The sequence below is a fragment of the Hylobates moloch genome, unplaced genomic scaffold, assembly GCF_009828535.3.
Source record: "Hylobates moloch isolate HMO894 unplaced genomic scaffold, HMol_V3 SCAFFOLD_2, whole genome shotgun sequence".
Classification (NCBI taxonomy): Eukaryota; Metazoa; Chordata; class Mammalia; order Primates; family Hylobatidae; genus Hylobates; species Hylobates moloch.
In genome coordinates this window covers 127,279,886-127,295,682 of record NW_026652277.1, presented here as the reverse complement: position 1 = coordinate 127,295,682, position 15,797 = coordinate 127,279,886, and the positions used below count along the sequence as shown (strand labels likewise).

General features: G+C 36.7%; 1 protein-coding gene across 2 annotated transcripts in view; it reads left to right on the top strand.

Annotated features, from left to right (window-relative positions):
• Positions 1 to 15,797, top strand: part of AK9 (adenylate kinase 9) — a 225,980-nt gene that overhangs the window by 190,575 nt on the left and 19,608 nt on the right. For both annotated transcript variants that reach the window (XM_032156454.2, XM_058435472.1), the window contains exons 30-32: positions 11,043 to 11,255; positions 11,610 to 11,828; positions 13,264 to 13,477. In XM_032156454.2, the coding sequence (XP_032012345.1) occupies positions 11,043 to 11,255; positions 11,610 to 11,828; positions 13,264 to 13,477 (646 nt within the window). The remainder of the gene's footprint in view (positions 1 to 11,042; positions 11,256 to 11,609; positions 11,829 to 13,263; positions 13,478 to 15,797) is intronic.

Sequence of the window (15,797 nt, the reverse complement as noted above, 5' to 3'; positions counted from 1 at the left end):
GTAAAATTGGCTGTGTATCCCACAAAACTGATATAAACAAACTCACAACACAACTCCTGAGATGTTTGATGAATTAAAAATTAAAACTGTATGTGGGGAGTTTTTTTCCAACTCCTTTGATGGAAATTTTATATGTCCTGCTACTGACTCAGACAATAAAGTAGACAAAATGTAGCATCTCAGGGCTGAGTTAGTGTGCTTGTTACTGCTGGTCAGTGTGCTACCCTAAGTGGCATCCATCCTGACTCCACATCTATCCTGGAGCTCACTTGCATGAACAGATCCAGGGGGTTTCTCACATTTGCCTTCTTATGCAGAATATGCAGTTCTGTGACTTGCCTTTTTCACACTAACTGGGGAATCCCAGGCAGAGAAAGCCCTTCCCAGATTTGTCTTCTTGCCCTAAACAAAATCATTGCCTTTACTGTCTTTTTAGCACTGAATGGGACATTTCCAACATTAGAAATCACTTCAATATCCCAGTCACCACTTGCATTAATTTCATAGGGAAACGTTGCCATCTTGTGGACCTGTAGTCTCAGAATGTGACTGTAAGGCAGCCCCTGGCCTTGCTTGTAATCTTCCCTCTCTTCCTGTCCCCTGGCTCCATCCCTGGGTCTCTATTAGGTGTTGGGTAGCCACTGGGAGGTGAAAGCAAGGGAGGGCCAGGACAGGAAGCCTGGGGAGCAAGTGAGCGCAGTGTCAGACTACGCCTCGGAGAAGAATAATAGAAACACATTGATCATAGGTACTGAGGGAAGGTCCAAGTCAGGGTCCATATGAGGTTGAAACACGGGTCGGGACCAAGTATCAGGCCAAAACCATCTCCAGGATCCTCTAGGGAGAAGACAGAGTGTTTAGACCCAAAGGTTGATACACAGAGGGCTCTTCAGGATGAAACAGCAAGCAAAAGTATGCATGGGTATACAGGTTGGAGACAGATTCAAAGCACTGAAAACCAAGTAGTTCACAATAGCTGCTCCACAGGCAATGTCAGTCACACCACAGCATAATAAAGGAATCTGGGGATCTAGATAACGAGCATCTGTGTCAGGAAGCCCTGAGAACTCTAACAGGTCTTTTACTTCTTCTTCCATTTCTTCATGCTTTCCTCTTCCGTCCCTTCTCTAATCATAAAAAATTCCATCACTCTCCTGGCACAAGCTTCTGTCCAGATATAGCTTCCCCTGTCTTCCCCTACCAGTAGACAGTTGTAACACAGCTTACCCCAAATCTAGTCCTGTCTCTCTGAGACTATGAATTTATTTGCTTTCTGCTTGTCCCTCTGTTTTCTGTTTCTCTGTTCCCCTTTTCCGGCCTTCTTTGGATTATTTGATTATATTTTAGAAATTCATTTTAATTATCTATTGCCTTTTTTTCTTTTGAAAAGTGTGTAAAATTTTTATTTTATTTTTTCTTTTTCAATTTGTATTTTAGATTCAGAAGGTACATGTGCAGGTTTGTTACATGGGTAAATTGCATGTTGCCGGGGTTTGGTGTACAAATAATTTTGTCACTCAGGTAGTGAGCATAGTACTCAATAGGTAGTGTTTTGACTCTCACCCTCCTCCTACCCTCTACCCTCAAGTAGGCCCCAGTGTCTGTTGTTCCCCTCTTTGTGTCCATGTGCACTCAAAGTTTAGCTCCCACTTATGAGAACATGCAGTATTTGGTTTTCTGTTCCTGTGTTAATTTGCTTGGGATAATGGACTCCAGCCCCATCCATGTTGCTGCAAAAGATATGAATTCATTCTTTTTTATGGCTGCATGGTATTCCATGGTATATATGTACCACATTTTCTTTATCCAGTCCACCATTAATGGGCATCTAGGTTGATTGCATGTCTTTGCTATTGTGAGTAGTGCACTGCATGTGTGCATGTGACTTTTTGGTAGAACGATTTCTATTCCCTTGGGTGTATACCCATTAATGGGATTGCTGAGTTAAATGGTAGTTCTAAGTTCTTTGATAAATCTCCAAACTGCTTTTCACAGTGGCTAAACTAATTTACATTCCCACCAACATTTCCTTTTCTTCATAACCTCACTAACATCTGTTATTTTCTGACTTTTCAATAATAGTCATTCTGACTGGCATGAGATAGCACATCATTGTGTTTTCGATTTGCATTTCTCTAATGAGTAGTGACATTGAGCATTTTTTCATATGCTTTTTGGCTGTGTCTATGTCTTCTTCTAAGTGTCTGTTTACGTCTTGTGCCCATTTTTTAATGGGGTTGTTGTTTTGGGCTTGTTGATTTGTTTAAGTTCCTTATAGATTCTGGATATTAGACTTGTGTTGTATGCATAGTTTGCAAATATTTTCTCCCATTCTGTAGGTTGTCTGTTTCTTCTGTTGATAGTTTCTTTTGTGTGAAGAAGCTGTTTAGTTTAATTAGGTCCCACTTGTCAATTTTTGTTTTTGTTGCAATTGCTTTTGGAGACTTTGTCATAAAATATTTGTCCAGAACCAAAACAGCATGGTACTGGTACAAAAACAGACACATAAAGCAATGGAACTCAGAAATAAAGCTGCACGCCTATAATCATCTGATCTTCGACAAGGTCGATAAAAACAAGCAATGGGGAAATGACTCCCTAGTAAGTAAATGGTGCTGGGATAACTGGTTATCCATATGCAGAAGAATGAACCTGGACCCCTTCCTTTTACCATATACAAAAATCAAAATGGATTAAAGACTTAAATGTAAGACCTAAAACCATAAAAACCCTAGAAGAAAATCTGTTGCCTTTTTAAGTATACCTCTATGCTTCGTTTTTTAGTAGTTATGCTAGAATTACAAATACATCCTTGGCTTTTCACATCTACTTAGGGTCAATATTATTCAATGTAATATTGTAAAAACCTTAGAACTGTCTAGCTCCATTTGCCCCACCTGTCTCTAACCCACTAACATCCTTTATGCTCTAGTTGTGATGTGTTTTACAATTGAATACATTACAGCCCTCATAAGAAATAGTTCTAATGTTTATATTAGTCACATGTATATTCAAAAAATTAATAGGAAAGTAAGCCTTGTTTTACATTTATCCAGATATTTACTATTTCTGATGTTCTTCATCATTCCTCTGGTATGATGGAAATCAGAAGGATGGGAATGCTGGATATCTGGATTATTGTTCACCTATTGTCTTTCTTTTCTCTCTATCTTTGCTTTTCAACAGTTTGGTTATGATGTGCCTACATATCATTTTCTTCATATCTAGTTTGAGGTTCACTAAGCTTCTTTAATCTGTACATTTGTGTCTTTCACTAAATTTGGGGAAACTTTAGACGTTATTTCTTTAGACATTTTTTCTGCCTCATTTACTCTTTGTCTTCTCCTTATAGTACCCCAGTTATACATAGGTTAGACCTTTGCTATTGTTCCATATGTCCTGGGAACTTTGTTGATTTTTTTCCATCTTTTTTCTCTCTCTTCTTTAAGGTAAATAATTTAAGCCCAACCAACAATTTTTTAAATTTCAAATACTGTATTTTTAGTTCTAAAATTTCCATTTGGTTTGTTTCTATATTTTCTATTTCTCTCCTGAGATTTCCTATCTGTTCATTTATTATAAGTGTATTTTCCTTTTCCTGATTGATCATTGTAATAATAACTGCTTTAAAAGTTATTGTTTGGTGATCCTAACACCTGGGCTGGGTATTTGATTATTATCTTTCTTTATGAGGATGGGTCAAATTTTCATGATTCTTCATATTTTGAGTAACTTTGGATTATGTTCTAGAATTGTAAATGTTATATTGTGGGGATTCTGGATTTTGTTATGTACCTCTGAAGAGAACTGAGGTTTTTGTTTTAGCAGGCAATTAACTTGGTAAGATAAACTTAAAATTCTGTCATGCCTGCAATGAATGGCAGCTCTGTGTATACTGTTTTTGAACTGCCCATATGTACATGGTTCACAGGCTAGCTAGAGTCTTGGACAAATTAACTTTGGTATTTCCTTCTCTGGCTCTCTCATCTCTGGCATTTACCCTCACTCTCCAGCGGCCCTAGTTGTGGCTCCTTTCTCTGGTTGCTCCATCCAGAAAGTCAGTTGGCTTTCTACCAAAGTTTTAGTCACACTGAACCACTACTACTCTGAAACTGCCCTCTCGGCAAATGCACAAAATCAGAAAACTCACCCTATGCCAATTGCTTCCTCCAAATTTTGACTGCTCTTCAAAATCTGCTTTTCTTGCTCCAAAGACCTCAAAAATAATAGAGAGAGGAGTGTTGTTTACAGTTTATTATTATCTGCTAGAGGTTAAATAAACTTTTTTCTTCATATTTGAGGCAGATCTTCAAGACCATGAAGTTTAGAATATACATCTTCCAACTTGAGGACTAAGACATGCATGATGTCAGGGAAAACGACACTGTTCTACAAGATTAAATGACCATTTACAGAAAAATGAAAACTTTTTTTTCCCTTGGAAGAATTAACCTGAGAGTCTCTTAGATGATCTTTTGTGAAGATTTTTAGGATATTTTTAGGATTTTTTAAAAATCAACATTGTATTACAGGTGTGAGCCAAAGCAAAGTAAGAAAAAGAAATAGCATACGTATTAAAAAGTAAGAATAAAACTCATTATTTGTATATAATTTGAATATCTAGAAAGTGTAAGAGGGTAAATTGCAGAAAAATTCCTTAAGGTCACCTCTATCAGCCCTTCACTTAACAGTGACATTTGCCCCATAAAGAAAAAAGGTAAATCATTTCTAAAGGGATGAAATAATCTGTCTGGAAGATTCTAGGTCCACAGAATGTTGGTTGATACCTTTCATTTTTGGGGCAAGGTCCAGGCTTCCTACATCTTCTCATCTTCACATCTTAAATAGAAGTGTGATACAACATTACCTGCTCATATACAGACAGCATGCAGGTGCTCTGAACTAATCAATTTAATCCTTCATTTATAAAAATGAATAGCCAACCAAGGGTTACCATATACTTGAGGAAAATCACCAAAAAAAGGAAAAACCAACATAAACAAACAGAACAATTGATCATAAAACAAGTGGACAACCCAGGAAACATCATTAAATATTAAAAGAATTTCACTTTCTCTCGAAAATTCAAGAAGAAACTTATATCCATAAAACAGGAAAAAGATGCTATAAAAAGTCAGAGAACAAAAAAGAGTTAATGAAAACTAAAATAAATTAAAAGTTAAATTGAAAAAAAGGAAAAGTCCAAGAAGTTTCTCAAATATAAAACAAAGTGCAAGAGATAGGAAATACAAAAGAAAAAAACTGAAGATCTATGAGGTCAATCCAGGAAGGTCAACATCCAATATGCATTTCAAATAGTGGAAACATAAAATAAGGAAATAATCTAAGAAATGTTAGAAGAAAAGTTCCCAGTATTGAAGAGAGCAGGAGGTCTTCAAATTGAAAGGGCCCATGGAATGCCAAGCAGAATAAATAAAAAGAGATGTGCATTAGACACATCCATATGAAATTTGAGATTGACAGGTATAAAGAGAAGCTCCTACTTGTTTCTAAAATTTTAAAAGGATATCTACAAAGGAATGGAGGTAAGATTTGTATCAGACTTCTCAGTAACAATACTTGATAGTAAAAGACAGAGACAACACTTGTAAAATTCTAAGTGAAAATGGTTTTCAGCCTAGAACTCTGTACTTAGCAAACTGTTTATAATGAGAGAAAATGAAATGGAAAAATTTTCAGATACTTAAGATTTGTGAAAATTAGCCTCTTTTATATTCTTCCTGAAAAGAGTAGCCAATTGATATGGTGAATAACACTGTTTCTGCTCACAAAATAAACAACAATAAAACAAACAAATGAAAAAACCCTAGAAATATGGGGGTGGGGAGAGACAATAAGAGTATTATTCAAATATGGGGCAAATGTAATTGTAGCATGATTTTGAATAAGAAGAAAAAGTGATGCTTGGTCTTGATACTAGACACATTCTACTTAGAATAGTGCATGTTTCTTGATATAGAATTGCATTCCTTGTATTACTAACTCCAGCTGTAGTGAATAAGGGTTATGTAATTTAACATAGCAGGTGCTGTTTATTAGATTTCCATATTCAGAATCAATCAAATGCTGTTTGCTTACTTTTAATTTTTAGAATCAATTTCTACATGAAGCACCAAATACTGAACTCCAATTATAGGACAGGGACATAAATGTAGTAATATTGGAGACAAAATACTTAGAAACTGAAGAAAGGGAGACTTGAAAGGAAGAGTAAGGACATCTTCTTAATGGGGAATCAAAACAGACATCTAAAGAGGGCAGCTCAATAAATAGAGATTTGGAGATAGTATTTAAAGTTATAAGACTCGATTACAAAATAAAGAGTGAAAATATGACTAAAACTGGGCAACAGGCAGAAAGAGGAGTGATGTAAGTTAGCTAAATTCCTCATCATCATTGGCAGGAAAGAGGAACCAAATATCACAAGGGTCAAAAGTGATTACCGTTTACTGTTTGTTTTGTTACTTTCTAAACTGGTTTCTATAGAAAAAACACACATTTTTTAAATAGAAGAATGATTAAATGAACTGTGATACTACGAAGTACTATGTGGCAGTTAAAAATATTAAGATGCAAAGAACAATCAGTGAAGAGAAAGAAACACTTCCAAATAGGAAAAGAAGTTAAACTATCTCTTTGCTGACAATATAATTCTATACCTGTAAAACCCTAAAGACTCTGCCAAAAGGTCACTGAAACTAATAAACAACTTCAGTAAAATTTCAGGATACAAAAATCAATGCACAAAATTAGTTGCCTTTATACTAGTAACATTTAAGCTTAGATCCAAATCAAGGATGCAATCCCATTTACAATAGCCACCAAAAGAATAAAATACCTAAGAGTACAGCTAATCAAGGAAGTGAAAAATCTCTCCAAGGAGAACTACAAAACAGTGCTGAAAAAAATCAGAGACAACACAAAACAGATGAAAAAACATTTCATACTCATGGACTGGAAGAATCAGTATTGTTAAAATGGCCATACTATCCAATCTACAAATTCAATGGTATTCTATCAAACTACCAATAACATCCTTCACAGATTTTTTAAACTATTCTAAAATTCATATGGAACCAAAACAGGAGCCCCAAATAGCCAAAACAATCCCAAGAAAAAAGAAGCCAGAGGCATCACACTACCTAACTTTATACTCTTGGATTATGGTAATCAAAACAGCATGATACCAGTACAAAAACAGACACATAGACCAATGGAACAGAATACAAAACTCAGAAACGAAGCAATACACCTACAACCATCTGATCAACAAGGCCAACAACAACAAAAAAATAATAGAGAAAGGATTCGCTATTCAATAAATGGTGCCAGGTTAGCTGGCTATTCATATGCAGAAGAATGAAACTGGATGCCTACCTTTCACCGTATAAAAAAATTAACTCAAGATAAATTAAAGATTTAAATGTGAGACCTCAGACTATATGATTCCTAGAAGAAAACCTGGGAAACACCATTCTGGACATTGGCTTTGGGAAATAATTATGACTAGGTCCTCAAAAGTAATTGTACCAAAAACAAAAATTGACAAGTGGGAGCTTAGCTCCCACAAGGACCTAAGACTATGGAGCTTCTGCACAGCAAAAGAAACTATCAACAGAGTAAACAGGCAACCTAAAGAATAGGAGAAAATATTCACAAACTATGCATCTGACACAGGTTAATATTCCAAATCTATAAGGAACTTAAACAATTGAACAAGCAAAAACCAAATAACCCTGTTAAAAAGTGGGCAAAAGATGTGAACAGACACTTTTCAAAAGAAGACATACATGCAGCCAACAACATCTGAACAAATGCTCGGTGTCACTAATCATCAGAGAAATGCAAATCAAAGCCACAGTGAGATACCATCTCACACCAGTCAGAATGGCTATTTTTTTTTTTTTTTTTGAGACAGGCTGGAGTGCTCACTGCAGCCTCAACCTCCAGGGCTCAAGCAATCCTCCTGTCTCAGCCTCCAAGTAGCTGGGACTGCAGATAGAAACACACTTAGCTATTTTTTTATTTTTGGAGAGACAGGGTTTAACCATTTTTCCCAGGCTGGTCTCAAACTCCTGGTCTCAAGCAATCTGCCAGCCTCAGCCTCCCAAAGTGCTGGAATCACAGGTATGAACCACCATGCCTGACCTAGAATGGCTATTATTAAAAAGTCAAAAAACAACAGATACTGGTGAAGCTGCAAAGAAAAGGGAATACTTATACACTCTTGAGGGGAATGTAAATTAGCTGAGCCACTGTGGAAGGCAGTTTGAAGATTTCTCAGAGAACTCAAAACAGAAATACCATTCGACCCAACAATCCCATTACTTGGGTATATATACAAAAGAAAATAAATTGTTCTACCAAAAATACACATGCACTCATATGTTCATCATAGCCCTATTCACAATAGCAAAGACACGGAATTAACATAGGGGCTCATCAGTGGTGGACTGGGTAAAGGAAATGTGCTACATATGTATAATACCATAGAATACTACATGGCCATAAAGAAGAACAAAGTCATAGCCTTTGCAGCAATGTGGATACAGCTGGAAGCCATTATCCCGAGCAAATTAACACAGGAACAGAAAACCAAATACCCTGTATTCTCATTTTTAAGTAGGAGCTAAACACTGGGTACTCATGGACATAAAGATGGTAATAATAGACACTCAGAACACCTAGAAGGAGGAGGGTTGGGGAGAGGGTTGAAAAAATAACTATTGAGTACTATGCTGACTATCTGGATGACACGATCAGTCATACCCCAAACTTCAGCATCATGCAATATACCCTTGTAACAAACCTGCACATGTACCCTGAATCTAAAATAAAAGCTGAAATTTTTTTTAATTAATTGAAAAAAATTGAGATGTATGCTCCCATATGGAAAGAAATTTAAATATATTGCTAATTTTTTTTAAGTTGTAGAAAATAAAATAATCCCATTTATGTTTAAAATATGATGTAATTAAATATATATGTAGTAAAACATTTTTAAGGCTCCTAACCAAATTGTTAACCAAAATTAATTCCAGGTAGGAGGGTAGAAATATAGATAGGAGTGTGATGAAAGACTTCTACTTTTTATGTTATACAATACTATATAATTTAATTTCTTTATAATAAAAATGAATTTCTTTTTAAAATTGTACAATTTCAATTTTTAATAAAAAGTTGTAGGAGCTATTCAGTGGAGCCAGAGAGGTGAGCACAAGTTCATCTGGAACTAAGATGTCCCAGCTTGTAGTGTAGACCTATCCCACTATACTTGCAGTGATCCTTAGAAAATTAAATATCAGGATAGAAAATTGACAAGATATAATAAAAAGGAACAAGTCATAAGGAGAACAAATGATCTCAAACTTCTTTAAAAGGAACCAGAACTGAAAAACCCTGCTCCATAGCCAAGCTCCTTTTGGAGGAAGGGGAGCTTGGGCAGGAGCAGGAATGGGTCCTGATGCTCTTACCTTCCTCCCTGCACTCATGTGCCCAAATCCCATCTCCAGGCACTTTTCACTAAACTAAATGACCAGAGGCCTGGTCATTTAGAAAGATTAGGAAGTAGCCTGAAGATTGCAGGCAAGAGACAATGTGAAGGCAAACAGTGGAGAGGGGCCGCAAGGGAGGGAGTGTTGAGCATTATTTAGGGTTACAGTCCTTTGTAACCCCCCATCCCTTCCCATCCAGGATTCTCATCCTGGGAGTCTAGATAACTCCCAGGTTTCAGGCTGGAGGGCAGTTCTCCAACTGAAATAAGGAATACTACAGGGAGAACAGTGTGGAGGCAGTGCAGGAGGATGATTATTATAGGATTCAGTTTTGTGCAAAGTGAACTATAGCACTTAAAGCCTATACAATACGACTTAGTACCAATATCCTGTCATGGTCTTTAATAATCATTAATGTATTATTCTCGTTTTCTCAGATAGGCTATAGCCTCTGAAAAGGCATCTGCTGTCCTGTTTGTACACTGCTTTACACAAAGTGACAATAATAACTATAAGAGCACAATAATAGGTAACATTCACATACTTACCATATGCCAGACATTTTTCTAATGGCTTTGCATGTATTAACTAATTTAATGCTCCCAGCAACCCTGTGAGGTACTTTTATTATTCTTATTTTACAGAGAAGGAAACATCTTGTCCCAGTTAAGACAGCTAGTGTTTTATACTCTGTAAACTGCATTAAATATTGTTCCTGAAGACCATCAAAAACATGTAACATTCTGACAATCATAGACATAAATAACATTTAATATTTTGTCTCTGTATTTATTTGTGGGACCACTTTGGGGCCAGAGTCTTGAAAGTATTAAAATTCTGAGTACCAAAGAAATTTTTAAACAATTTTTCCAAGATGGCAGGTTGGAGGCAGTGTTAGCATGCCTCCCCAACTTGGAAAGACAAAATAGGGTGTAGAGATTCACACTGTGAACGTTTTTCCAAGAAGCAACACAGGAATTTAACAGGAAAACTGAAAGAAACCACAGACCCTTTGAAAGAAGCAGTGGGCTACAGCCTACACCAGAAGGCAGGCAGAAAACTGAGACAGTGAACCCGCTCCACATTGAGCACACTGCTACTACAACCAGCAACTGAGAAAGCCATCATCCCAAAGACCACCACCGAGGAACTCACGCACAGAGGCTTCACCCTGAAGGAACCCAGAAGTTACAAGCAACTGTAAACATAAAGTCACATCCTCAAGGAGAAAAAAAAGAAATTTTAAAAAACCAGTCAAATCCAAAATAAATTCAAAAATAATTAGAAGAAATAGTCTACCTAAATGAGAAGGAACTAGAAAAATAATTCTGGCAACATGACATAAAAGGGTTCTATAACACCCCCAAAAGTGTCAGATATTTAAAACCTTATTGCGTTACTAGATGAATGTCAACATACAATACCAACCAATATCGACCCATTACAAAATATTCCAGATGATTTGTTAATAGTGTCTTTTGTTACATATTTTACATGTATAGTAAAAGGGAATGTTTTCTTCCTTAGAATGTTGTTAGAGATGATGAAGAGATTAGTGAGGAAGAACTTGAAGAAGACAATGATGATATTGAAAACATCCTTGAAGATGAGTTTCCAAAAGATGAGGAAGAGATGAGTGGCGAGGAAGATGAAGAACAGGAAACGGATGCAATTGAGCACCTGAGAGGTGAACTAGGAGAAAAATTTGAAGCAGATACACATAATTTACAAATAATACAGGTTATTACTTTTCCTTCACTTTTTATAATTCAAAAGTAATATTTGAGAATCAGACTAAAGCAATTTAGTTCATGCCATTTTTTTAAACATTTCAAAAATGTATATTTTAGGGCTGTATTTCCTTTTATCAGTATCATTTAACAATTATGCAATAAGTCCATAAATTAAGAGCAACGTGGAAGCCACAGAGGGTCAGAGTAAGTTTAGTCACCAACATGCAGCCACTTGGAAGCTGAAAAATATTTGTGTTCTGGACTGAAGTAGTCAGTCACCAGCAGTATCTACATGCTGTGACTAAATACTACCAGCCTTTTTCTCACTAAATATATTTGTTCTTATGACTTTTCTTATCAGGATGAACTTGAGAGGTATTTGATACCAATAATTTCCATTAATGGAGCTCGGAAAAATCACATTGTACAATATACATTGAATATGAAACTGAAACCACTGGTGGAAAATCGTGCAAGCATTTTTGAGAAATGTCATCCAATACCAGCACCCCTTGCCCAGAAAATGCTCACCTTTACCTACAAGTATATAAGCTCATTCGGCTATTGGGACCCTGTAAAGGTAATTTCAGCAAATGCACCTGAAAGCCATGTTCCTTATTTATTTTTTTCAAAGGTATGTCTTTTTTTTAAGGAAAAAGACTGGATAATTTCAAAAATTGTAAGTATTGTGTAGTAGTCTCATCTAGCTATAAAAACACTTTGGGATTTAAAATGGAATCATTAAACTTTCAGCTTTCTTTTATCATTAAACTTTCTTTTATCACCAACTGTATAACATAGAGGAGACACCCCTACCTCCGAGTTTCTCCTTATCTCTAGCATTTACTGCCATCCATGCACTTCACTCTAGCCCAAGAATTATAATGTTGACACTACCATTGATCTGTAACAACTGTCTTGAGGTAGCTCTCAGGGAGGAGCAATATTGCCATACTATTTCACACCTACTCTGTCAAGTCCAGGAATGGCTGATGCTTGCCCATCTGATGCTATAAAAAGATATTCAAACGTAGCATTGATCAATTGCCCAGTCTTCATCATCACCAATGCAAAGATGTGGAACCACTCCTCCAACTTCATTCCTACCCACACCTTAGGTTGCCTTTTATGGGTATTTTTCCCTTTCATGATAGCTCTTAATGTTTATGTGAGTGGGATTTGAACTATACAAAAATATAGAAGAGAACCCAGTGGGATTTGCCCTACTAGTATACCCCCAAAAGATAACCCAAGAACCCAATTGTATTAGTCATCTCTGGCTGCCGTAACAAAATACCATTTGGTAGCTTAAACAACAGAAATTATTTTCTCACAGTTCTAAAGGCTAAAAGTTCAAGATCAAGGTGCCAGCAGGGTTGGTTTTTCTGACAAGGCAAGACCTCTCTCCTTAACTTGCAGTTGGCCACCTTCTATCTGTGTCCCCATGTGGCCTTTTCTGTGTGCCCACCCCTATGTCTCTTCCTCCTCTTGTAAGGACACCAGTCCCACCAGATTCAGGTTCCATCCTTCTGACCTCATTTAACCTTAATTACCTCCTTTATTAAAGGCCCTGTCTTCAAATGTAAGTCACTTTGGGTGCTAGGGCCTCAAACAGAAATTGAGGAGGTAAGGGAGAAACAATTCAATCCATGACATCACCTTAGGAATGGACCTCTTTGTGAGGATAAATTGGCCTGTGAATAAATGCAAACAACCTTAGGCTCTTTGACAGAAACATTCAGTATACATTAAACACACTATAAATGAAGTAGAAGGACTATAATTGTCATAAACTGAAGGCCAATTAAGAACTATTGCATTGATTACATATGGCTGTAAAATAATGTGTACTTTTCCACAGTTGTTTAATATTAATCTTTGATTATAATTAGTTTTCTTATTCTGTAAGGCAATTTTTTTTTCCTATGTCACAAATTGTTTTTTTCAAATGTGTTTCAGGGAAGTGCTGTAAAAATTCAAACTAACTTTCAAATTCAACTGTGTATATGTTGCAGCTAAGTGAAGGAGAGACAATCAAGCCAGTCGAAAATGCAGAGAATCCAATTTATCCTGTAATCCATCGTCAGTATATTTATTTTTTATCTAGTAAAGAAACAAAAGAAAAATTTATGAAGAACCCAATCAAATATATCCGCCAACCCAAACCTAAGCCTACTGTGCCCATTAGGATTATAATTGTGGGGCCTCCAAAATCTGGGAAAACTACAGGTGAGCTTATATTTGCCTTTGTTTTCCTCAAGCATAAAAGAATCTGCTTGTACCGGATGTACATGGCAGGTCAATTCACCAAGACACTGGGTTGTAGCAGAAAAAGACATTTAATTGTAGGGTGGCTGAGTGAGGAGATAGGAGGAAATCTCCAATCTGTCTCCCTGAGGAATTTGGGGCTAGGGTTTTTAAGAGTTTCGGAGTGGGCTGAATTGAAGTGCAAAAATCATTGATTGGTTGAAGAATGCAGGGTGAAGTCATGGGACAGGGAGATGAAGAAACTGACTTCTGCTGATTCGGTGGGGGTTTTAAACCTCCTCTTGGTGTCAGCTATTCTGCTGGCATTTAGGTTCTGCTTAAGGAATTCCTTAACAACAGCCTTGTTATTCTAACATCAGAGATCCTATCTTTCTTAAACAAAAGTCTTGTGCGTCTGACATCAGAAATCCTATTTATAGGAATGATGGGGATGCCAGTGATCAGTAACTACTGCTATGTGACTTTCAGTTACAAGGAAGTGGGTCAAAGGTGCAGCCTGATTCAGGCTTATTATAACTATATTTCTGTCTAGAATTCTTGTTAATCCTGTGAGAATGACTGAAAACTAGTGCCACTTCTTCAGAAAACCAACTATCAAGATTGACTCAAAACGAGATAGAAAACCTAAATAGACCAATAACCATCGAAGAGAAGGCATTCAAAAATATAACCCAACTCTGAAATGGCCCAGAATCAAATTGTTTTAGACAAAAATTATAGCAAATTTTCAAAGAACTAAAAACTCAAGAGATAATGCCTGTATTTTTATAAGCTCTCCCATAGCAAGGGGAAAGAGTAAGTTTCCCAAGTTATTTTTATTTTCTTTTTTATTAAGGAATATGGTTCATACAGTCAAAAAGGCATATAGGATACAAATCCATTTTTTAATTAACATGACCCTAATATCAAAACCTAATCAAGACAATACAAGAAATTACAAACTAATATTCATAATTATAGTCAAATATCCTAAGTATATAAAGTATATGAAAATATTTTATAAATATAATTTACTATACTAGGCACAGTGGCTCATGCCTGTAATCCCAGCACTTTGGGAGGCCAAGGTGGGAGGATTACTTGAGCCCAGGAGTTCAAGACCAGCCTGGGTAACATAGTGAGACCTCATCTCCACAAAAAAATTAAAACATTAGCTGGGAGTGGTGGCACATGCCTGTAGTCCCAACTATTTAGGAGGCTGAGGTGGGAGGACCACTTGAGCCAAGGAAATTGGGCAACAGTGAGCCATGATTGTGCCACTGTACTCCACCCTAGGCAACAGAGTGAGAGCCTGTCTCAAAACAAGTAATAATAGTAAATCAATTATCTTAATCATTGCTGGAAAGGCATTTGATAAACTATATTCCTGTAATGTTTTGTGTAACTTTGGACTTTCAGGCAAATAGTCCAAAACTTGGTTGGTTGTAGTATTTCAAGATGACATGATAACAATAAGAACAGTGGGTGGTCACAATGAGAACAGAATGGAAATGGCAGATATAGGATACATTTCCAAGGAAAACAGTAAGTCTTAATGACTGACTGAATAGAGAACAAAGAAGAGAGATAAGGGAATTTTATGTTCCAGCTCTTCAGATGAAAAGTTTATTTTGGCTTTATAAAGTTCTTAACATGACAAAGGAGTCTATAATTGTTACAGGAAAGGGGTCCAGAACCAGACCCCAAGAGAAGGTTCTTGGATCGCACACAAGAAAGAATTCAAGGCGAGTCCATAGAGTACAATGAAACAAGTTTATTAGGAAAGTGAAGGAATGGCTACTCCATAGACACAGCAGCCCCAAGGGTTGCTGGTTGCCCATTTTTATGGTTATTTCTGGATGATATGCTAAACAAGGGGTGGATTATTCATGTCTCCCCATTTTAGACCACATAGGGTAACTTCCTAATGTTGTCATGGCATTTGTAAACTGTCATGGCACTGGTGAGAGTGTGGCAGTGAGGATAGCCAGAGGTCACTCTCATTGCCATCTTGGTTTTGGTAGGTTTTAGCAGGCTTCATTACTGCAATCTGTTTTATCAGCAGGTTCTTTATGATCTGTATCTTGTGCTGACCTTCTGTCTCATCCTGTGACTTAGAATGCCTTAACTGTCTGGGAATGCAGCCCAGTATGTCTCAGCCTTATTTACCCAGCCCCTACTCAAGATGGAGTTGCTCTTGTTTGCATGCCTCTGACATAATCATATCCTAAATGTTCACAAAGATAATGATATTTTCCAAAGACAGCAGAACGTTGACATGCAAAATAAGATCCCATATCCA